The sequence below is a fragment of the Scaptodrosophila lebanonensis genome, unplaced genomic scaffold (genome assembly GCF_003285725.1).
Source record: "Scaptodrosophila lebanonensis strain 11010-0011.00,11010-0021.00 unplaced genomic scaffold, SlebRS2 tig00001412-arrow-pilon, whole genome shotgun sequence".
Classification (NCBI taxonomy): domain Eukaryota; kingdom Metazoa; phylum Arthropoda; class Insecta; order Diptera; family Drosophilidae; genus Scaptodrosophila; species Scaptodrosophila lebanonensis.
In genome coordinates, this window is record NW_022060739.1 from 11,631,737 (window position 1) to 11,655,207 (window position 23,471).

Consider the following 23,471-nt stretch of genomic DNA (forward strand, 5'->3'; position numbering starts at 1 on the left):
GGAATACCGGTGTCTTTTTTGAAAAAGTGATATTTTAAATTAAATTGAAGATTAGAATTGATTACAAAAAGTAATAAAGTGTAGCTCAAAATGATTTAAACATTACAATTCATTTAACAACACTTTTAACATTTTGCTTAATAATATAATTGTTTAAATTAATTAATTTAATTAATGTGTTTTAATAAAATTAAATTATTTATATTACATTAGGGAGTACTTTTTTATAATAAAGGTGTTTAAATTAAAAACAAAACAGAAATACAAGTTAAAATCTGAATTATATTTAAATATTATTGAAAAATACTAAAAATTTAAGTACAAACCAAGTAGTATGTAAGTAAGCTTTTTTGATTAAAGTTTATGGTACCCCTCCCGTTGTGTGTTACATACGCAAGTACTAAACTAACATACCCTTTCACCCTTTGGCTACAAGGTATAACAAAGGCACAGCCAGCAAGCAGCGATCGCCACAAAACTCCGTTCAGCAGCAGAAGCAGCAACAACCGCAGTCGGTTAGCAGCAGCAGCAGCAACAGATCGGCGGCAGCAGCGGCGTTTATCTGCTCGTATATAAGCCAAAGTCAGTGGAATATAATGTCTCATTTGAAAATTAACAGCCGCTGAGCCCGGAACGACGCACAAAGTCAAGTGACAGAGGAGTAGTGGTGTGGTGTGGTGTGAAAATTGTTAAGAGCACAACAGCAATAATAAAACAAAAAAAGTGAGAGAGGCGGAACAAGTGCAGAAGAAGAAGTGCGTGTGCTGGTGGCCGTTGTCGTCTCCAGTACGAGTGTAGTTGTCGTTGCGTGCGGTCCTTCGTCGCCCCGTCGTCGTTATATTGTTTGTCACTTCGCGTCATCGTTGACGTTGTCGTGATTGTTCCGTGTTTTCCTTGTGGCCGCCACGCATGCGCTTAAGTGGCGTGTGAAGTGAAGTGTGCAAGAACAGTTATTGTTATTATACTCGCAACAGTCAAGAGTATTCTTCTCCTAACGCGCTGTACTCGTTAATCCGTAACCCTGGCGAAGGAGCTCTCCAATTTGATAACACTTCAAGGGAACAGTGAAAAGATGACACAACAACCGCAATGGGGCATCAGTTTCTCACGGTGTAAGTACCAGAGATGAACGGAATTTTTGGAATACCGTAATAATGTCACCAACTACACATTTGTATACACTTAGAGAAAAACATTTGCCTCTTTTTTGGGCTTAAAAAGACGAAATGTTTTCTAAAAATACGATAATTTCGGGGTTTCTTTGAAATGAAAATAAGATATGATTTCTATTAAATAAATTTGTTGGTTTATAAAGGCTTATTTTTAAGAGAAAACTCTCTCACATTTAGAGTAATTATTTTTTCGAATGTATGCAGATGCTTAGTTTATTGTGAAAAAATGGAAGGATATTATTTTTCTTAATTTTAAAAAACAACTTTCTGGTGCTTTCGGACGTTTTACTAAAATTAACAGCGAACATTTCATTTACGAATAAAAGTTTTCCTATTTTCAATGGCGAGATTATCATAAAGTTAGAGTAACTATTTTTTCGAGTGTGTGCAGCTGATGCGCTTATTATTGCAAAAAGTTTATTGAATTTCAATTAAATACCGCTTTAAGCGTCGGCCCATTGAAAATACATTGAACTCGCCCGCTCAACATTTTTTGAATATATATATTTTTTGTTAACCGACATTGACCGACCGCCGTCTGGCGTATTGTTGCGTTGTTATTATTGTTGTTGTGCCGCTAAAAGATTCTTTTTTTTTTGTGTGAAAAAGAAGCAACAAAACTTACTAAGATAACAATGACAAAACGTTTTGTCATTTTTTCTCGCTTCGCACTTCCGATTTGCTTTTCGGCTCAGAAATTTAAAGATGCTTGTTGTTGGGGCTTACGAGTAATATTAAAATATTCCAGACACGCAAACGCATTAGGAATACTGTCCATTTCGACGAACGCATTTGCATACGAATATAGAAATGCTAACAGGTAGTAGTTGGGGAGCAAGTTTTGGAGGTAGAAGAATTAAAGAAGTTAACACAAATGTTTTCGTGCTCTAGTTGGAAGATATCGAGCTGGATTTTAAGACTTGGGCAAGCTTGTAAACCCTCTATATCCGTCTCTGAAATTAGCCGGCTTTGTTTATTTTATTTTATGATGTTATTATCTTCACACACTTTCCTGTATGTTTATTTGTATGACTGTCTCAGTCGATAGGCATTACCTAATAAGTCTGACAAATATTGACGCATGCCCCATTCCAATATACTTGAGAACTTGCCGAGCTAACGGGTTTCCTAACAATACTTCGCCCCACCCGGCCCCGCGGCTCAATCAGAAAGCTATTACCCGTCTCACGTTTGAATTTGAATGGAATGCCAATGATTTCTCCATTTGCGTATGTGAATTGGTATAAACCGAATATAACCGACTTTTCGACAAACTACAAAAACCTTTTTGTCATCTTCAATGAGACCTGTCTGGATGATCTCTGTAGAGGAGCTGTCCATTCTCATGTCTTACCTTCTTCTTACAACAGAGATGATGATCGCAAATCGAGTTGCATTCGAAAAGAAAAGAATTATCGCTTTGCTGGTATTGCTGGTAGAATTTTCCACTCTCGATATCTATATACAGATATGTACATAACTTTGTTTATAGTGCTTGTGCTACGACCTCGCCTTCAATCGATTACATACTTGCGTTTTTTTGCAAGACCGACTAAGTATATTATGTACTGAGTATATCAAAGAGAAATTGTGTAAATACTCATGGTATAGTATAAATATGTTTGTAATGCTATCAATAGGCTGCTAAACGGACAAGATTATACAGACATATATACAAGTATGCTCATATACTCAAGTTTATGGAGAGTCAGGCCCTAAAGCTTTCAGATAAAAACAGCACAGACTCATAAACAACTTCAGCGTTTTTATCTGAGAATTCTGAATAATAAGCAGACACAAACATTTTGCAGTCAAGATATTAAATAACATGTCATTAAAAGTGTTACTTAAGATCCTGAAACAAAAACCTCAAAAGTTATCTCGCACAAAATTCATTGATGCTGCCAGTCGGGCTGGTGGGTCGGTCACGAGATTTTATATACTCGTATAATCGTTTTCGATTATAACACACCCGCCCACCTGACCGGAAGCCGGAATCTCACTTTTATACAAGTTTGTCAGCCTGCACCTGCTTTCTATACTCGCATATGTATAAAGTGTTGGGCGAATCTTTCCTGCGCTTATCACTGAAGGGCTTATGTGAGTTGCTGCCACTAATCGTGGTCTAAATGAATTATGATAGCTGCGTCAACAATTTTATACGAATTTCGGCTGATTAGATCTCGCCATTTACAAACATACAGGGGATTATCTGGTTTGTAGCACTCAACCACAAGTTTTCCATTAACAACAATTAGCCGATTTTGCCGATAAGTTAACATAAAGCACATCTAATTTATGAACAATTTATTATTCTGAAAAATATATTATTGCTTTACACTACGCTTCCAACAGAATCATATCATTGGACAATTTATGGGCAGACATTGCCAATAAAATGTTATTTATTTTCTTTCTCTTTAGGAAACCCAAACAACAAGATTTGAGTCCAATAATTTATAACAGTTTCTAACTTAATTACCTCAGTTTTTAATAAGACCAATCCTAGAAATTGAAATCCAGATTGCAGCAAAAATATCCTTATTTTGAATATCATCTGCCATTTAATATTCTGCGGCCGATAAAGCCCCTAAAACCCCATCTGAGCTTTGATTTCGTTCCTAGACTCAATGTCGGCTTTTGTGAAAGGCGGGATTTGTTGAAATTCTCAATATTGACAACTAATTAAAATTTTCAACTCGACTGAAACTGAAACTACGCAAAATACATGCATATGTTAATCAAAAGTTTAAATAAAAAACTGGCAGATGGTGGTGACGTTGACGTTGCCGGTTGTGGCAATAAAAGCCACACGGGCGACGCTATTTAGTATTGGAATTGCATGAGCTATTTATTTATCTTCACTTTTGATAAATAACTAAATAACTAAATAAATGTATAACAAAACAGCAGTTGTGAAGGTGCCTCTGTGGCAATAAAAGAGATAATTATATAGAAGTGCGACAATCCATCCAATCCACAATGGAGTACTCTAATGATGTTGTCATGAACCTCATTGTTTGTCTTTGTATTTATATAGAGTTCCCAAAACAGAATTGCCATGCGCCGATCGTTGATAATACGAGCAATTATTTGTTTGTCGTTCAGTGGTAAATGTTTTTATTTCTATTATAAACAAAGCAACAATTTGCGTTTTTTACCATTTACCGACTCTGACGAAAGCAGAACTTCTTTATCAAATTATAGTCTTTAGTTGAGTTGAAATCCAGCTTTTCCAAAATCCCTCTCATAAAACTCAATTGATATGCGACCCCGTTTTGGTGGAAATTTTTTTGGCTAAAATTAAATTGTTAGACAAATTTCAAACATTTCTATTAATTTGTTTATTCATTATTTGATTGAAGGCACATTAGCCATGAAACATGTATTGTTTCATTTATTTGACCTTAACAGTTCGATTTTGACATTCGCAGAACTGGAAAAAGCTTTCCAAAATCCTTTAAAAGCATTTCCGATATTCTGATCTTTGTATTTAAATAGAATTCTCCCTTCCAACAGATTACCTATTAAACTAACTTCGATGTTGTTTTAGCATTTTATTCATTAATTGTTTGACTGAAGCACCCATTTGGGCAACAGCCTACAAATTAAGAAAGAACAAAAATGCTTCATTAATTTGACCTTAAAATTGTATGTTGACATTTGAAGAACTTGAAAAGCCTTTCCAAAATCCTAATTGGAAACAAGGCTGTTTCCATTCAATTGGCTGTTGGTTTATCGTTGGGTTTTTCTTAATAATAGGTATTAATGGGGGGACTATAAGTCACAATTGTGTTAACTTCACGTGCTAATAACCGTCCGGCTCTTTATTAGCGCTTTTAACTTTCGATATATTGCATTATCGCGGATCTAAAGCAAACATAAAGTTCAAGATTGGGGAAGCATACAAAGCGCATGCCGCCCGAGGCCTCAGGAATCGGGCTTTATCAGCACACAGCACACGTGAAGTGTGCCCTCAATGGGTGATGAGGAATGGAAGAAGCATAAATATGGCCCATAAACCCCTAAACCACAGAACTGTGGTTACTAACTTGCGACCGCCAATCATGATTAACATCTTATATGGCCATTAGGACCGTAAAACAATAATGCGATAATTTGTTAATTGTTTAAATACTCGCAATTCGTTTTAGAAAATTTGACAGTAAAATATTATTATGCAATAACAAATGCCATAAACTCAGATACAAGAACGACTATTGGCATTTGAGGTAAAGGTGCAAATTTTATGATGTGGACTCTGAAATAAAACATCCACTGTCCCCAAGGTGCTTACAAAAAGTATGATAAACAAGAGCCTAAGACTTGAATGATAGACAGTGGGAAAGAGCTGTCAAAGAATTCTTTCACACAAGAGAACTGAAAGTTCTAAAACCTCGCATGCTCCATGAATCCGGAAAACTGCCTTAAGGTATGGTCAGTTATGCAAACAATTTACACACAAATTTGAGGAATTTCAAAAGCATTTCTTTTCTTTTTTGGAAATAAGGGAATGTTATAATTTTAATTTAATTTAGTTTATTACTCTGCATAAATAATTGTATTTGCACAAGGGTTGGTTTTGTTTTTAATACGAATATTCTATAATGATTTGAATTCACATTTGCTTTACACATTCCACATTCCAATTAGATTTAATTCACTTTGGCGATTTATCACAAATGTGAAAATGTTGCAGAGCTCAATCTGAATAAATATAAATTATCGCATTTAGAGTTGCAATATAGTAAGAGAAGCATCGAATTTTATAATACCTCCTATAATATTCTGTAATTCAATTGAGTTACAATAAAGCTTCATAATTCGTATTATAATATTTCCAATTTCTAGCTTGATCTTTTTTCTAGTTAGCAAAATAATAGCTCCAGTTTAGTCTCTAACTAATTATTGAGCTTGCTCGTGAATGTTATTTCCACAATTTAACAGTTGAAAGTAATTTCAATCAGAAACCGCCATGTAAGTGAAACCATGCGAGTAATTTTCACGCTATCGTGACATGAACACATTACAGCCATAGCCCGCTAATTGAAAAGACACCAGCAATCAGTCAGAAATAGATATAGCCGGGTCCCAAACTGATTTATTCGCATGCCTAACTCGTGTTTGTAAATGAATAAAAATATACAAGTATTGTGAGCGGGAAGTACATTTAAACGATGAAAGATAGTGTGATTTCATAAATGTATTTCAATATTTTGCAGATTTCATAATACCGCAACGTGTTATATTGTCGATAATGGGCTTTCTGGCGATCTTGAATGCGTATACGATGCGAGTGTGTCTCTCGCAGGTCATCACAGTGCTGGTGATGAAGAAGAACTCGACGGGAGAGGAAGGCGATAAGGGTTATTGCCCAGCTGACGATTTGGATTCCTCAAGCAGCGTAAGAAACACTCCCACTTCCCCACTTGCCCCAATTCTCACTGGGTTGTACACTTTATAGACCGGAGGCACGTATCAATGGTCGGAACAACTGCAGGGCTTGATCCTATCCTCCTTCTATATTGGATATATTGTGACTCACATACCCGGCGGCCTGTTGGCCGAGAAGTTCGGCGGCAAATGGACTCTGGGACTGGGTATATTATCCACCGCCGCATTCACGCTGCTGACACCGCTGGCCATTAACAAAGGCGACTCGGATTGGCTGATCGTGACACGCGTGCTGATGGGTCTGGGCGAGGGTACAACCTTTCCAGCGTTAAGTGTGCTGCTGGCCAGTTGGGTGCCGGCGAAGGAGCGCGGCAAGCTGGGCGCCCTGGTCTTGGGTGGCGGCCAAGTAGGCACCATATTGGGCAACAGTCTGTCGGGTGTGATAATAGAGGCCTACGGCTGGGAAGTTGTGTTCTATTTCTTCGGTGGCCTAGGCGTTGTATGGTTCCTCATTTTCGTAAGTACTGAGAATTAGAGAAGTGTGGGAGTTCCCGTTTTAAAACCTAACACTCCATTTACAGTGTGTGCTCTGCTTCAGTGATCCGAGCAGCCATCCCTTCATCAAGCCGACGGAACGCGAGTATCTAATGAAGGAGATCGGCAATATTGATCGCCACAAGAACCTGCCTCCCACTCCGTGGAAGGCCATCCTCACCAACCTGCCGATGTTCGCTCTGGTGAGCGCCCAAATCGGCCATGACTGGGGCTTCTACATTATGGTCACTGATCTGCCCAAATACATGTCCGATGTCATGCAATTCTCCATTACCGCCAACGGCCTCTACTCCTCCCTCCCTTACGTCATGATGTGGATCGTCTCGATTGGCAGCGGCTTCGTTGGCGATTATCTGATCACCCGCAAGATTATGAATACTACGAACACCCGAAAGGTGATGACCGGTCTGGCTGCCTTCGGACCCGCCATATTCATGGTGGCAGCCTCCTATGCTGGCTGCGATCGCGTCGTTGTGGTCGTACTCTTCACTATCTGTATGGGTCTCATGGGCGCCTACTATGCTGGCATGAAGCTCAGCCCATTGGACATGAGTCCCAACTATGCTGGCACTCTGATGGCAATCACCAATGGAATTGGTGCCATAACTGGTGTCATCTCACCCTATCTAGTGGGTGTTATGACCCCCAATGTAAGTGAACCCCAGAGCTTTCAAGATATCATATTAACTCTCATCCGATTGCAGGCCACACTTTTGGAATGGCGTACAGTTTTCTGGGTGGCCTTTGCCGTGCTGTTCGTCACTGCCATTATCTACTGTATCTGGGCCTCGGGCGAGGTGCAACCCTTCAATAATTCAACCATTGTGCCGCGTTTCGTCGATTTTGAAGTGGAGGAACGCAAGCCCGAGCGTGAGAAGAACCCCGCTGCGCAGCATAGCACCTAAGAAACCCCAACCATGTGCCATTCATCTAATCTATTCTAGTTATAATGTCCCCCAAAAATGAGTTGAATTTCTAAAATTTGTTTAGTCGAAGAATTGTTATCGTATTTCCAAAGCTTGTGTTACTAACTCATAAGTTCCACACTCCACCCCCCACTTCATTCCACTCAAAATCTGCCAACTCAGTTGTAATATTGTATGGCGACCATATAGCCATTAGTCGCCATAATCGCCAGTTACTACTTTTAAGCGAATTTACGTCTTACGGAGTCTAGTATTCCAATGCGCAACATACTCTCTTAATTAATATTAGGCAGTATTTGAAAGTGAAAGAAACTAACAACAAAAACATGTTCATCTTAGGCTTAAACCTTAATCTGCTCCCCAGAGAGGAGAGAAGTACCTTCACACTATACATCCATATACCATATATACATACGAGTAAATGCGACTTGTCGATGATTGTACTACAAAGAAATTTTAATTGTTGATCAATGTGTAACGTATTTTTAACGTTCTTGTTGAAAGATATTTGTTTTTATTATTATATATATAAAATAATTATTTACATATGTAGTTGAGAAATAAAGTGCATAAAGAAATGAAAACGAAACGAGAATTATCCGATTTACGGAACTCAAAACTCCGTCTACATTTGTCGTCGCACGAATCTGGAGAAGTACAGAGGCTAGAGTCGCCAGGTTCTTCAAAGTCCGAGAGAAATATTTGTACAATCACCAAATCTGTTAGGCAGGATGATGTGGTATCTGCGAAGACTTATCCTTTAGCTTTTCTTAGTGTGTCTGAATACACATACTCTTGTATGTATATTTTTATTAATGCTTAGCTTTTCCTGTTTATCACTCACTCAAAACACTACACACATGAAAACATGGCGGAGCACATGCAGATCGAGCAGCCCAGTTGGGGGGAAAAGGTGTCCAAATGTAAGTTAGTACCCATACGTATCAGGTATGCAGGACTTCTGGTTCAACCCTAATCCCCAATAGGCTGTCTGTTGCCGCAACGCGTAATTGTGGCCCTTATGGGATTTCTCTGCATTGTGAATTGCTATACGACACGGATCTGTCTGTCCCATGCAATTACCGTGCTGGTTATACGAAAGAATACGACCGACAATTCAACTTCTTCGGAGGAATCCTATTGTCCGCGCGATCCGGATTTTGGGGATACCAAGGAATCGGTGAGAGAAAATGGCAAGGTCTTAGATGACTCGGCACTACTTGTACTTCCGATTATTTTTGCAGCCATCTGGAATCTACGACTGGTCGGAGCAAGTGCAGGGCATTATTTTGGGAGCATTCTATGTCGGATATTTGCTCACCCATCTGCCGGGTGGCATTTTAACGGACAAATACGGCGGCAAATGGGTGCTTACCATCGGAATGGCATTCTCGGCGATCGCATCAATCTTCTCACCATTGGCCATCACACAGGGCGGGCCCTGGGCTCTGGCTGTTATGCGTGGTGTCATGGGCATTGGGCAGGGTGTGGTTTTTCCGGCTCTGGGCGGCATACTGGCCTGTTGGGTGCCCGCCAAGGAACGCGGCAAATTGGGTGCTTTAGTCATGGGTGGCGGCACCTTGGGCAGCATTGTGGCGAACTCCTTGTCGGGCGTACTTTTAAAGGCCTTTGCTTGGCCAATTGTCTTCATATTCTTCGGTGGACTTACAGTCCTTTGGTGCATTCTATTTGTAACTTCTTTGCTCCCCCAATTAGTTCAGAGCCTGGAAATAAGGTCTGTTTCTATTTATAGGTACTACTATGCTTCAGCTATCCCACTACTCATCCGTATATCAAAATGAAGGAGATCGAGTATCTATACAACGAGATGGGCCATTTGGGCCGCGTACACAAGCCGCCGGTGCCGTGGTGTGCCATTATGACCAACAAGGCTATGATAGCCATGGTTACAGCACAAATCGGACATGATTGGGGTTGATTGTTGCATAATCAGGTATCCCCAAGCATTTCATTAATCCAATTTTCAAATCCTAGGTCTCTTTGTGATTGTAACGGATCTGCCAAAATATTTCTCCGGAGTTCTGGGCATGTCAGTGCAAAAGAATGGCTTTCTCACATCTCTCCCCTTCATTCTGTTCTGGGTCGTGTCCATAATCAGGTAATCATTATTATCAATTACCTACTCGTACAGGGATGTCGTAAATCCAATTACTAGATATTGTTATAATTATCCGAAAGCGAATACTCAATATTCGATGTGCGTGGTTATATTTGTACATATGAGCAGCATGAATCGAATATGGGGATATATCTATCTTACCGTTGGTCTGTTTGTTCGTCTTATCTTCTCTTATCTATACCCAGATCCAGTTTTTCACAAGTCATAGGTATATAGCCTCATTATTATAAATGCATAGCTGCTATAGGAACGATCACGCATTCTAAAGATTAACCCAAATCGGGGCAGTGTATATCATGATTATGCTTTATGCTTTTTTTCTGGATAATTTTTGTCTTTTTTTAGCGGATTTGTTGGCGACTGCTTGATAGTAAGGAACTATTTGAGCGTGACAAATGTGCGAAAAGTAATGACTGTAATAGGTTGGTTCTCAGACTCTTAGCACAAATATGTAATTCCTGCTTATTAACTACTTTCACAGCTGCTTGGGGTCCTGGCGCGTTTATGGTGTTGGCCTCCTACGGCGGCTGTAATCGAATGTTTGTGGTCATTATGTTCACCTTGTGCATGGGTTCGATGGGCCCCTACTTTACCGGAATGAAGCTCAGTCCACTAGATATGAGTCCAAACTACGCAGGCACCATAATGGCTATAAGTAATGGCATTGGCGCGCTAACCGGTATATTGGCGCCCTATTCCGTCGGCCTCTTGGCACCCAATGTGAGCATTAAACGAACACTTTCAAGATAGGAATATAATAATAAAATAATTCCTTCTTGCAGGGCACAATGATAGAGTGGCGTTATGTGTTCTGGCTGGCCTTTGCTTTGCTGTTCATAACGGCGATCGTCTTTATAGTGTGGGGCTCGGGCAAAGTACAGCCCTATGATGATCCTGATTACGCCGAGAAACGTCAGGCCGAGAAGGCCATCAAGAAATCAGAGAAAGAGAAGGAAAAATGAATTGAAAAAAGGCAACATAACAGTCATATATTAATGCAGATTATTAAACTTATATACATAATTTATTACGTACTTTTAATTTTATAGTAACATTATCTAGGTTTACGTACATACATACACAAATAATATGTATATAACATTTACATTCGTATGCTTGGTATGGTATTATAATTATTTAAATAGAATCAGAATCGTTTCAAACACTGCACTGTCTATTTTACAAATATATGATGTGTATGATTGGTATTTCTGGTATTTCAACAAGTTATATCGAAACGCTTGACTTTCTTCGTTTAACCTAAGCATAAACTAATACAAAGCCTTGTATGCATAACAAAGGGAAAATTGGGATTGGGATGATGGTTATAAAAGTTAATTGGCTAATCAGCATTTTTTCTGTCTGGAGTGAGGATGAGATGATATTGGATATCGGAACTGTTTTACATGCCGGCTTGCGCAAGAAAACCGGACTGAGCCATCGCTGATACCGAATTCATATCGATGCCCAATTTGCGCGTCACATTGATTTGCGCGACAGCAGCATTGCGCAGCGAATAAACATGTACCAACTCCGCCTGGCTCTTGCAATAGAGGAGTGCCTTTTCAAACAGCTCGACGGCACGTTTCAATTGAGCGCGTTGCACCTCCACAGTGCCAAGCGTTTCGTAGGCCAGTTCGCATTTGGGGTCGACCTCGATGGCACGAGTCAAGAGGTCCACAGCTGTGTCGATATCTCCACGCCATTGTAGCATCATGATGGCCTGATGGACGAGTAACGCCGGATTGGTGGGAGCCAGTTTCATGGCCTTCTCATAAAAATGCTGTGCCTGCTCGAATTTCTGCTGATCGACCAGCACCTGGGCCATCAGACTGTAGCACTCAACGCAAGTGGGGAACTTGTCGATAGCCTTCTGAAACTCTTGCATCACGTTATCGAGACGGATCTGATCACCGGCCAGCAGCGATAGACGGTACTCCGCATAGCTTCTCTGGACAAATGCAATCGCGTGTTCCGGCGCAATTTTCACAGCCTTGTCGAACTCTTCCAGCGCCGGCTCGATCTGTTCCAACAGCAGCAGGATTTGCGCACGCTGATGATAAACATCTGGATTGTCCGGCTTCAGCTTTTGGGCCTCATCAAAATCATTCAAACCCTTTTCGCGCTGATCCAGCTGGATGAATAGGGATGCACGTTTCATGTAGGCGTATGCGCGCAATGTGGGATCTGCATAGTCTATTTAAGTCAAAAGTAAATATGAATTAATGATTAAAGTTTCAAAAAAACGCACACAATTGCATACCATTGTTGATGATGGCATCGAAGTCATTTTTGCTATCATTGTAGGAGCCACAGAGCAAGTGGAAGGTACCGCGCATCAATAAAGCCTCCACCTTGTACTGTGCCTCCGCCTCGGAGGATTCGATTTCCTCGGTGCAGGCTGGTATAATCTCGTCGAATTGCTGTTCTTCGAAGGCGCGACGAGCGCGTAGGAAACCACGCGGTGGCGTATCCGCTACTGCCGATGGCGGCACATTCATCGTCTGCAGCGGATCGGCAATAAAGGAACGCATATAGGTCGTAATGAAAGTCGCAGATGGTACGACAGGCACGCGCTCTTGCATGCCCTTCTCGGCATCCATACGTCCGGTCTCTTTAAGCACGCGATCAGCGAACATGATTGTGTTGTTGTTCTGGAACATTTCCAGTATACAGGTGGCCGTTACATCATCCAAGCAATCGACCATATTTTTTGTCGCTTCGTAAGCACGTGCTCGTCGATAGTAGGCCTTGGCATAACGCGGATTGTATTCCAGGGAGCGTGAGCAATCCTCTTTCACCTTGTTCCACTTCTTCAGCATCTCGTAAGAGGCGGCGCGGTTCTGATAGAAAATAGCCATGTCCGCGCGGTGCTCGGCCGGGCATTTATCGATGGCTTTGTCGTAAAAGCTGATGGCTTCATCGTATTTGCCGTTTCGATAGCAGGTGTTGCCCTCGTTCTTGTAGTTGTTGGCCTCCTTAAGTGGCGACAGCTTTTCGCCTAACTCGGCGGATTTCTTCTTCCGCTCCAGCTCCTTGTCGGGTGCTGTGCCATCAATCGAGAGCGCTTGCTTCTCCAGACCCAGTTTGCTGCGTGACTTGCTGTCTCCACCGTCGATGCCCTTTTTCTTGGACTTAGAGCGCGTGTGCTCATCGGTCGTGCCGGACTTCCCATCGCTCGTTTTATTCAAAACATACATGCCCAGTCCAATGGCCAAGGGCGTGCCGAGTATGAGCGCCACTTGCCATTTGTTTAACTTCAGCGATCCTAAGCTGAGGGCCATTCTTAAAGCTGTCTGTGTCTGTGTACCTGTAAGTGAAGTTTATTGTGTAATAGCGTTATCACCACACACAGCGCTCAGTTTATTGCTCGCCCATCTGTGCAAATGCAAGAAACGCCGGGCCGGGGTGTTTCTACCGACCTAACCCCATTGATTTTTTCAGCATATAAATGGGCACATATACGCCGCCCATTGATAAGTATACTTGCCTTAGAACTTAATACTGCAATGAATTTTGCAATTATGAACAACTATTTAGGCTCTATTCAGTGAAAAATATAGTCGCACAATTTTTAACGTTTCTATTACTTATAACTAAATAGCCTGCTTTGCGCACTATGCGAGCATACAAGTAGCAGAAGCAGTGTTGTAAAACTGCTGTACAGATACCGTTACTAAACACAGCCACCCATGGAGTACGATGAATTAGGGAGGAGTCATGTCATTTGTCAGGCGGTAAGACAGAAACCGTTATAATAATGACACCACACCTTATTTTTAAGCCACCAGCGAAAGAAATTACTTTTTACAATATACTATATGTACATGGAAATATATTTTAGTAATTAATTCACTAGACGCGTGTGCTTAGGAGCGTATTTGCTCCTCAGACTCTGTGTTGTGTCCCGGCGCAGGTGCCGTTGGCTTATCTGTGTGCAGGAACTTCTGCAGCTTTTCCGCCTTTACCAGGCCATGGTCATCGGCGTAATGCATGAGATCACATATTATGGGCGATTCCACAACCAAGATGTACTGACATGTCTTTGGTTCCAGCAAGTACATGGAAACGGCTGTGCCACTGGTCGTTACAGGCGTACAGGTCAGCTTGACGTCAACTTCTCGGGGCAAGCCGGTGCGATCACAGTGGGTTCCCTTCTCGTAATGATGCCATATGGAGGAGGTGAAGCCGGGGCGTCTGGCTCCTTTGTCGGGATTTAAGGCTACCCATTGTCGATGTGCTGCCTCCGAAAAGAAGCCCAAAAAGAGCTCGACATCGTTGTTTTTGTCCTTGTGGAATTGTCGAACGTGTTTTCCATAGCAAAACTCATATTTCCACCAGCCAGTGCCCTATTTAAAACAAAGTGATTAAAGCAAAAATCTCATGGAGAAACCATTAAGTTTTTCTTACACCAGTGAGGCAGTTTTTGCCCGAAATAAATTCCTTGATGGGTGACAAATCATTGAGGGGTGGTGCTGGCGGTGCCGGTGGAGGTGAGGCCAATGTGGTGCGTGATAAAAGAAGTTGATGATAATCGTTTTCAACATCAATATCGCCATTGGCTATCAGCTCTAAAACTATTTTGTCTACATCACTCGAATACTTGAATGTAACTAAATCGCCATCTGCCTTTGGCCACAACTTTGCTGGTGGTTTGGATTCCTTCGAGATGAGGAAATCATGTTCGCTCTCCTGCCATTCGCGCAGTTCCTGTCGCAGCATACTGAGCGGCTTATGTGGTTTCGTTTCTGAATTGAAGCACTTAATAGAAATCTCTTTAGATTCTTCCGCGTGGAACGCAGGAATGACGCATAACACGGATGTCAATATGATAGCTTCATAATTACAAGATGAAGTCTCTTTGAATGAATAGATATCATCCTTGCCATGTGGATAACAAACATAGCGAACCAGCGTTGTGCGAGGCGCATCTATAATGTCGCACATTGTTCCATCGCTGAACTCCATTTCGAAATACGGATACCTCGTGTTGTCGATCTTTAAAGTCTTGTATTTTGGCTTGTTACCACCCTTGCGCTCTACTTCCCAAGCCTTTGTCAGCAGCTCAGTCTTCTCCTCGCTCCATTTCCCCAAATAGTATTCTTGAAACTTAACATTTTTACCTTCGCGCTCCTCATGGTATTGACGCACGTGATGGCCATGACAGATTTCATACGACCAATACGCTTCGATGCGATATGAACAGGTGGGCGCCGCAAATATAGGCTGCAGTAACCCAATTGGTGCTGGAAAACAAACACAGAAATAATAACTAGCATTCAACTTGCGGTTCTGCTAACGCCTTACACAGCTCTGGCTGGTTTGCTTTCTCCTCCTCCTTCGGCGTCTCAAGGGCTGGTATGAGACACTCATACTTTTCCTTTTCGTGTGTGTAAAATGTGCGTATTTGATTGCCGAGCTCCTAGTTGTCATTTGCAGGTATTTATTGATTAAGCTTTTGAATGAATGGCACCTAATTCTCACCTGTTGACCTGGTAAATCCGGCAATTCAAAGTCTATCTTATATAGAATGGAGTCGTCAAAGTCTTTTGCTTCGTGGGCCATTCCATTGTTCAGAAGAAGTACAAACATTGACCACAGAAATGTTTTTATTTTTAGTCCCTCCATTTTAGCCCTTTTAATAATTTTTACCCTAATTCACATGCCAGGATATTATTCGCTAAAAGTATGGAGTTAGAGGTCTTTTTTTACAATTGCTCGCTCCTGCCACTAACAAAACACGTCAATAGAATACAATAAGATGGAACTGCCAACGTGGTATATTTTTAACATATGATTTATATTGTGAATGCGCGGTTTTATTGTGAGCGAAACATAAAAGTGGCAGTTACTGTGAATGTATTACTTTAAATGTGTTTCACGCGCTACTGATTAACAATAAATTTTTGGAATATACTTTTTGAAACTGAAGTCAGTCTTAGTCAAAAATTGCAGTTAAATTCTAAATCATTCAGTATTTTTTTGTTCTCAATTTTATTGAACCGAATAAAATGGTTGTTATAAATTAGATTGATTTGTATAAAAACTAAATATATTTCACCACTTTCTAGCAATTGACATAATTCTGTCTTTCTTATAATGATCATATCTATAACCTTTACCTACTGATTGACACCTAATCAAAAAAAAAAAAAAAAAAAAAAAAAAGAACCCGAAGGCATCAGTTCTAAGGCAATATTCTAGATATTTTCCTATAATAATAAAATGCGCAAGGAAATCTTCAAAAAAAATTGGTTGAATTGGTTGAATAATGGTATTTTATTTCGTCCTTGTATAAAAAATTTCCCGTAACAACTATTTAGTTCTATCTAGCTTTGTGCTGTCCGTCCAGCCAGCCTCTTTCGCAGATTCAGATTGATGGTCCAACGGCAGCTTATCAATGGCATCCAGTATAAATTTGAGAGAGTGGACCGTGCGTGGAATCCAGTCAGATGCGGGGGATTTAGGGGCTGGGTCTGCATCATCGCCATCATCGGCGAAGTCCTCAGAGAGAGAACGCCCCGCGCCGAGGTAATCCTGATAGTCGTAATCCGCCGTCAAAGGATTGACTTTAGAGTAATAGATTGCCGCAAAGGTTGAGTAGATGATCAAACACGCTGTGCCAACCTGAAGTTCAGAGTCGCCATGTATAGGGATTTCCGTAGATTATTCGTAATATTTACTTACTTGAAAGAAGGCCCAAAATTTGTAGGAACCCTCTGTGATGACAAAATCGTAGTAGCCGGTAAGCGGATCGCCTTTTATGTAACGCCCCTCGCCAACATCGTTGGATGTGGAGGACGATGTGTCTGTTGCACGTTTTTCCCGAGAACCCACCACCCCATCCTTCTGTGCGGCATCCCCTTTGGCTCCCTTGCGAGACTCCACACTTTCTGTCGCCTCGGTGTTGGGTTCTTCTGAGGGTTTCTCTGTTGTTGTTGTCATTGTTTTCTTTGTTGTTGTTGTTGTTGGCTCTGCAGTTGTCGTTTTGGGGATCTTGGCCTTTTTGGTCTGATTACGCTGCGCCGCGTTTTGGCTTTCAATGCGCGGCGGTTTTTTCGAATTAATTCTCGGCTTCTTCTGCTGCTGCTGCTGCTGCTGACGCAGACGTTGTTTCTCTGTCTGCTCCTTCTTGAACTGCTCCACACTCTTCTGGTGGTGCTCGTGAATGGCTCTCCAAGCTCCCGCCAAAGCCTGATAGATTTCCCAAATTTGCTTAAGGCTCTTCAATAGAGTCACCAAAGTGGATTCCTCTTGGACAGGAGCCACCGCATGTGCATTAGGGTTCGCTGCCGCTGCTGGTGCTGCCTGTTTTGTCAGAGTTTGAGGAGCTTGTGGCCTGTAGCCCCAGTCGTACAGGTCGTCGTAGGCTGCCGGAACACTGCGGAATATCAACAAATTATAAAGTGTCTAGGAGTTAAAGCTACATCCACATCATTCCCATGTTATACTCCACCCGAGTTGATTTAAAATAACAATTTCAAAGAAGAAGCAAATGATATTTAAATCGGTCTGAAATTCGGCATTTTATGTTTTAAATTAAGATATTTAAATCGACTTTCATTTCGCATTTGGAGTTTTAAAAAATGTACTTACAAGAAAAATTAAATTTCCAAGAAGAACTTTAACAGAAAACACAAATGCTTGACTACCAAATTGGTAGGGGTATTTTAAGATCGATTTTAAATTTATTGTTGAGTTGTTTGGTTTTTTTTTCAATTCCGCTAACAAACCTATGTATATTTTTTGTTATCTCTTAAATTTGTCAACATATTCCAGTTTCTTGGGCTTACTTACCGATTCTGGTTTGATGGAAGTGGTGAGAGCTTTCTGTTATTATTTTCATCGGCACTTGGATGTATGGGCAGCTTGGTGGCATATTTCCACTGACCGCTGTAGTAGGAGTCGTATGGGCGATTTTGCGCCGCGCGGCCCTCACCCACTCCGTCCGGCCCTTCTTCGCTTGAGAAACTTTCCCGAGAATCGTCCAACTCGGCCGCTGAGTCCGAATCTGACCGACTGTTGAAATAGTCATCCACCACATCGTAGTACGGGCTTTGCTCGTAGGAATCGGCCCGACCTCTCGGAGGTCCTATCGGATCCTGACGCTCGGCCATAACTGGTGGTGCGCTCTCGGCGTGAACGACCACTGCGCGCTGCTCCTCATAATAATTATTGGAAACACTTTCGTTTTTCGCTTCTCTGGCGATACGCTCTACTGTGGCAACTATCTCGTCGCTCGTTTTATTCCCAGGAATAAAAGGATGCCACAAACGGCTTATGATGAATGATTCGCTGGAGTTGGTCCGCTGGCTTTTAGCCTCGAAAACAGCCACTGTGGTGAGCGCGAAAATAAACAGCGAGGTGGCCAATACCAGCAGGAAGACGCTGGTGAGTTGTTTACGGTTCGTCGACATATCTTCGTAGTGAGGCAGGCTCATTCTGATCAAAACTTCTACTATATAGATGCACTACTATATTCCTTGAGAGACACGCCCGCTCGCATCGGATTTCACTCGCCAACTAACTGCGGAGTCTGGCGCAATGTGCCAGAAAAAGTCATCCAACTCAACCGAAAAAAAGAAAACTGTTCAAATCATGGACCCCAGGGGTTCTATGTATGTGTGGTGTTAATGCAAGAGAAATGTGTCTATCCACTACATTCGCATTCGAAAGATACGCGTATAACTAGAACGATCGCAGCCTCGTTCAAAGGTGCTAATCACCTGCCCGCGTGCATCATCGATATTGTGCCACTGCTCCAGATTTAATTTAACGGTTCATCCACCATCGAGCGGTCCATCAATTAACATCTATGTTTGCATCTGCACCTAGAAAAATGCAACCTAATCTAGCTCTACTTTTGCCGGAAAGCCGGAATTATTATTTAATAATATTATATTGCCCAACTTTTGCCCTCGAAATGGGGGAAATATTTAACTTAATAGCAGAATATATTTTCCACAATGTTCTGTTGAAGGGCCCGATCTATATTTGTTTAATAGGAAAATATAAAAATTCCTAATTTAAGAAAAGCATTTTATAAATATTTTTATAATTATTATTATTTTTTTAAATAAGGTTACAGCGTTTTTACTTTCTATACCTTTTTTGTTATCATGTTTTCATATAACGTTTTTTTTCCAGTGCAGCAATCGTCTGGGAATAATATTTGCGCCGTGTCGTTACAATTTTGTTTTTCAATTTCCATAGTTTCTGCGGGTAATTGAGTATCAAAGTTCTTTTTCGCGGTGAAAGTGTGTTCGTAGGGCTCTTCACCCCCGACTCTATTTCTAATACTAGGCGTACGGTCTGGCACGCGTACCAGTAGATCACGACACTGTTAATATATTTGGAATGCTGCAGTCCAAGTTTGACAAGCACGGCCCGATTTCTAATAGGACTTTTTCACAAATGTAATACAGTAAAATGTCTTCAAGTGGAAAACTTGTCCAATTAAATTAAGCAAAGAGAAATGAACAAATTGATAAATATTTAAAAATATCTACATAATTACAACTATATAAAAAAGCGTTCTTTTTATATATGTATTTGTTCGATATTTCTATCATGGTTGGTCGGGAAAGGCCTAGATTTAAATATCCGGATTACCGAGATCAAACTGTAATTAATTCTGTAAAGGGGGGTGGGGGGGGGGGGGGGGGGGGGGGGGTGGAGGGGCCCTAAGGTTATCTAACTAAAATAAAGTTTTATTTTATATGTCTGCTTTAAAAATTATGATTATACATAGATACATAATCTTTGCTTCACTTGACTGCCCTCCTCTGCGCTTCTCATACGAGGCACCTAAGCAAAGCCACTCCAACATCGAAAACCAAGAAAATCAAATAAATTAAATTCAAAAGACTGCCCTCCTCTGCGCTTCTCATACGAGGCACCTAAGCAAAGCCACGCCAACATCGAAAACCAAGAAAATCAAATAAATTAAATTCAAAAGACTCCCCTCCACTGCGCTTCTCATACGAGGCCACGTCAGCATCGAAAGCCTTTAAAATCAAATAAATAAATAAATAATAATTGTTGGAAATTAAATTTAAAAGACTGCCCTCCTCTGCGCTTCTCATACGAGGAACCTAAGCAAAGCCACGTCAGCATCAAAAGCCCTTAAAATCAAATAAATAAATAAATAAGAAATCTTCAATATTCTGAAAGTTTTTTTGTAATGGCTAAAAGCATTACTGCGTCATTTATTTACTACGACGAACATTTTTTTTTTTTTGCATATAATTTGTTGTTAATATATTTGTTTGCCTTTTTCAACATTTCTTTGCCATTCTCCGCAAAGTCTATTTATTATTTTTTGTGGTATTCGTCAAAAAAGTTGTCTTCATAATCGAAAATGCGAGAATATTCCAAAACTGGAGTATTGTGAAATAAGTGAATGGTTGATAGAGAGAGAAAAACAACATCTTGTAGCAAACTTATCAGGTTGTCGCTACGAATTCGGTTTTGATGAGTCAACTATGTTTATATTGACAACTGCGTAAATAAAAAGCCGGCAAGTTTGGAGGCGAGAGAGCCAAAAATCACGTAAACAACTAAAATATTAGGGTGGTTCCTAAAACGAAAAATATACAAACATACGTAGGAGTACTACATGGTCAGTAACCGATTATTTACTTCAAAGCAGTTGTAATAACGACTTTTATCAACTTAGTTACATATATAAAGGAATATCATATTAATTTCTTCCGCAACATGCATTAAATTCAACTGTTCAACCAGTTTTGTTGATTTTGAAAGGTCAGAATTACATTGCCACACACAGTGGCGTAGCTAGGAAAATTCAATATCAATCAATGGTTTAAATTAGCAACAAAATGGTATCCAGTGGTACCCAATGGGTACTACCCATCGAATCGAATATACATATACGTAACAGATCTGTTGGAAAATTATATATGTATGTACATACATACATATGTATGTATGTAAATAATGTGAAGTGTTCCTCCTCAGCAATACTGAAAATGTTTTTTTTTTGCAATATATAGTTATTTTTGCATTTTTGCTGATTGTTCGTAGAATTGATGGGAAAATGATATTCATTCTAAAGCCAAACTTTTAACGAAAACGGTTATCTAACCAGCTCTGTGGAAATTTTTTGTAAGAAACGGTATTAATCGGAAGCCGCAAGGCCCCATAAACACAAACACCTCTGTATACACACACATGCATACACATATGAATGCATGTATGTGTATGTACATACATATTACACTGATGTGTACAAAGTTTTTGTTTGTGTGATTACAGCAACAAAGAAAAAGCTGTTTCTGTTACATTGGCGGCGGTCGACTTCGAGGACTGAGTGCAAATGAGTTCAACTAAAAGTCTATAAATACGCACATGCACAGACACATCACACATGCATTCATACATACATACATATGTATGTGTGTAAATGCATTTAAGGCAGATATACAAAACTATTTTATGATTGCGCATAAAATACGACAAGCAATTATTATACTACTTTTTTTAAACTATTAATTCCTTTTCACATGTATGTATGTTTAAATACATACATATGTATGTACATACAAATATGAAGGGTAAGATGTGCCTTGCATCGCAATATGGTGAAAAATAAAAAGCCACCTCATCAGTTTTGTGTTTCCTTTTATTTTATAATCAATATTTAACTCAATCAACTTCATAATAATAAACGAACTAGACTTAAATTTAAGTTAAATAGTAATTATGTATTATGTTTTCAAAATTGTAGCGTAAACGAATACAGTTTTTTTGTTTTTGTCTTTGTGAAAGCATAAATGGATAAAAATGATTATAACATTCACAAATTTCTCTCTCTCCACTCTTCTCGTATTCGCCCACTACCTCGAACGCCAAAGCACTGCAGCAGAGACAGTCCTGCTGCTGCCGCCCTCTCCTCTTCTTCTTTCCTTCTCACCTTTAGTTGTTTTTCAATTTCTACCTTCTTTTTTGTAACTAAAATTCGATATGGTTTCTTCGCACTTCTTTTTGCTTAGGTATTTCTTTCTTTCTACGTCTTCTTTCGTTGCTGATGGGGTCCATCAATTTTTGAAAGCCTTTTTGTTGTTGTTGGTGTTCATGAGCTTTGTCAATAGTTTTCTTGAGTGTCCTGAGGGGTCGAAGTGGTTTGTGTGCATTTTGGCTTCTTTCTTCGAGCGCTGCTTACCGCTGTTGCCACAGAACATGTGCTTGTCATGGTCAAAATTGTAGTGCTCATATTCATCAAAGTGGGCTTCAGACATCTTGTTGGTTTTAATTGAGATCTTTTATATTTTAAAGTATTAATATACTCTTCTTTTTGTCTTGTTTCTGTTAGTCTTTCCTATTTCTTTAGCCGTATATGTATGTATACATATAAAAGTTAAAATATTTGTGTGTATCACTTGGGTACTGACGCGCGTTCCAACACAACCTATTCGTAGTCAAACACGAATGGAAATAATTCGACCAGTTGTCGTTCACTGGCTTATATACACGTCGAGCTTTTAAGTTTAATGGCCATGCAAACGTCTCTCTCCTGCCAACGGTTCTCTTCAGGTGCTGTGTTTAAAAATGGAGTTGTAATTATCTAAAAACTTAATTGCGAAATTGTTTGAATCTTCAAAATTGTACGTTTTCAAAAGATTTGAATCGAAATGTTAGCAATGAGAATGAAAAGCTAGTGAAAAATATCATCAAGTGGCAACTCTGCTATTGCTTTTTGTGAGTGAATGTGTTCTCAGTACTCTCCAGAGAAGCTTTTTCGAAATTTTGCTGCGCAATTTAATTCACTTCGTTGTTTACAAAGAACCGCGTAAAAGAAACGAAAAACAACACGCCAAACATATTTTTTGTTTTCTCATTAATTTAAAATATGCATGCATTTCAGATTATTTTCAGCAAATACACGTTTTTTAAAGTGAAAAAATCAATTTATTCTTATATAAGAACTTGCCGCTTGACCCCGAGTGCGCAATCGGACTGGAATTGCATCACTTGTTGCACTCCACACAATCATACGAACATATGAAATGTATGTACATACATATGTATGTATGTATGTGTGTACTCTCAACCAGGACCTACGTCACACGTAGGCGTTAATATTTGAATATGCATTTAAATGTTCCATACGATGCCTTTTTATTGGCCACATTTAGACAACGTGCCGAGGAACACACACGCTGAGTTAGAAAAACCTTGGCCGCGTTCTTTTTGACGATTTTTGTTTTGCTTTCTCAAATATATTTATGTATGTATGTATAAACATACAGCGTGTAGGAAAAG

General features: G+C 40.1%; 7 protein-coding genes across 7 annotated transcripts; 3 read left to right on the top strand and 4 right to left on the bottom strand.

Annotated features, from left to right (window-relative positions):
• The first annotated feature begins 606 nt into the window (after positions 1-606).
• On the top strand, positions 607-8,590 carry LOC115631138 (putative inorganic phosphate cotransporter). Its single transcript, XM_030527807.1, has 5 exons — positions 607-1,112; positions 6,395-6,576; positions 6,637-7,083; positions 7,148-7,771; positions 7,826-8,590. The coding sequence occupies exons 1-5, from the start codon at positions 1,073-1,075 to the stop codon at positions 8,024-8,026; spliced, it is 1,494 nt and encodes a 497-aa protein (XP_030383667.1). The 5' UTR covers positions 607-1,072; the 3' UTR covers positions 8,027-8,590.
• A 325-nt stretch (positions 8,591-8,915) lies between these two features.
• Positions 8,916-9,781, top strand: LOC115631383 (putative inorganic phosphate cotransporter). The gene is made up of 4 exons (XM_030528105.1): positions 8,916-8,970; positions 9,034-9,227; positions 9,292-9,717; positions 9,764-9,781. Exons 1-4 carry the CDS (start codon positions 8,916-8,918, stop codon positions 9,779-9,781), a joined length of 693 nt encoding a protein of 230 aa, XP_030383965.1.
• A 36-nt stretch (positions 9,782-9,817) lies between these two features.
• Positions 9,818-11,213, top strand: LOC115631029 (putative inorganic phosphate cotransporter). The gene is made up of 5 exons (XM_030527647.1): positions 9,818-9,981; positions 10,043-10,166; positions 10,533-10,609; positions 10,669-10,907; positions 10,970-11,213. Exons 1-5 carry the CDS (start codon positions 9,846-9,848, stop codon positions 11,147-11,149), a joined length of 756 nt encoding a protein of 251 aa, XP_030383507.1. The 5' UTR covers positions 9,818-9,845; the 3' UTR covers positions 11,150-11,213.
• On the bottom strand, positions 11,193-13,812 carry LOC115631028 (mitochondrial import receptor subunit TOM70). The gene is made up of 3 exons (XM_030527646.1): positions 13,678-13,812; positions 12,451-13,497; positions 11,193-12,383 (listed from the first exon to the last, which is right to left on the bottom strand). Exons 2-3 carry the CDS (start codon positions 13,469-13,471, stop codon positions 11,590-11,592), a joined length of 1,815 nt encoding a protein of 604 aa, XP_030383506.1. The 5' UTR covers positions 13,472-13,497; positions 13,678-13,812; the 3' UTR covers positions 11,193-11,589.
• A 190-nt stretch (positions 13,813-14,002) lies between these two features.
• LOC115631237 (endoplasmic reticulum lectin 1) lies at positions 14,003-15,906 on the bottom strand. The gene is made up of 4 exons (XM_030527945.1): positions 15,672-15,906; positions 15,495-15,609; positions 14,598-15,433; positions 14,003-14,536 (listed from the first exon to the last, which is right to left on the bottom strand). Exons 1-4 carry the CDS (start codon positions 15,813-15,815, stop codon positions 14,057-14,059), a joined length of 1,575 nt encoding a protein of 524 aa, XP_030383805.1. The 5' UTR covers positions 15,816-15,906; the 3' UTR covers positions 14,003-14,056.
• Positions 15,907-16,442: 536 nt separating this feature from the next.
• Positions 16,443-18,628, bottom strand: LOC115631384. The gene is made up of 3 exons (XM_030528106.1): positions 17,985-18,628; positions 16,875-17,568; positions 16,443-16,814 (listed from the first exon to the last, which is right to left on the bottom strand). Exons 1-3 carry the CDS (start codon positions 18,626-18,628, stop codon positions 16,503-16,505), a joined length of 1,650 nt encoding a protein of 549 aa, XP_030383966.1. The 3' UTR covers positions 16,443-16,502.
• A 3,185-nt stretch (positions 18,629-21,813) lies between these two features.
• On the bottom strand, positions 21,814-22,616 carry LOC115631381 (nuclear protein 1). Its single transcript, XM_030528103.1, has one exon. It carries the CDS (start codon positions 22,445-22,447, stop codon positions 22,247-22,249), a length of 201 nt encoding a protein of 66 aa, XP_030383963.1. The 5' UTR covers positions 22,448-22,616; the 3' UTR covers positions 21,814-22,246.
• Positions 22,617-23,471: the final 855 nt, after the last annotated feature.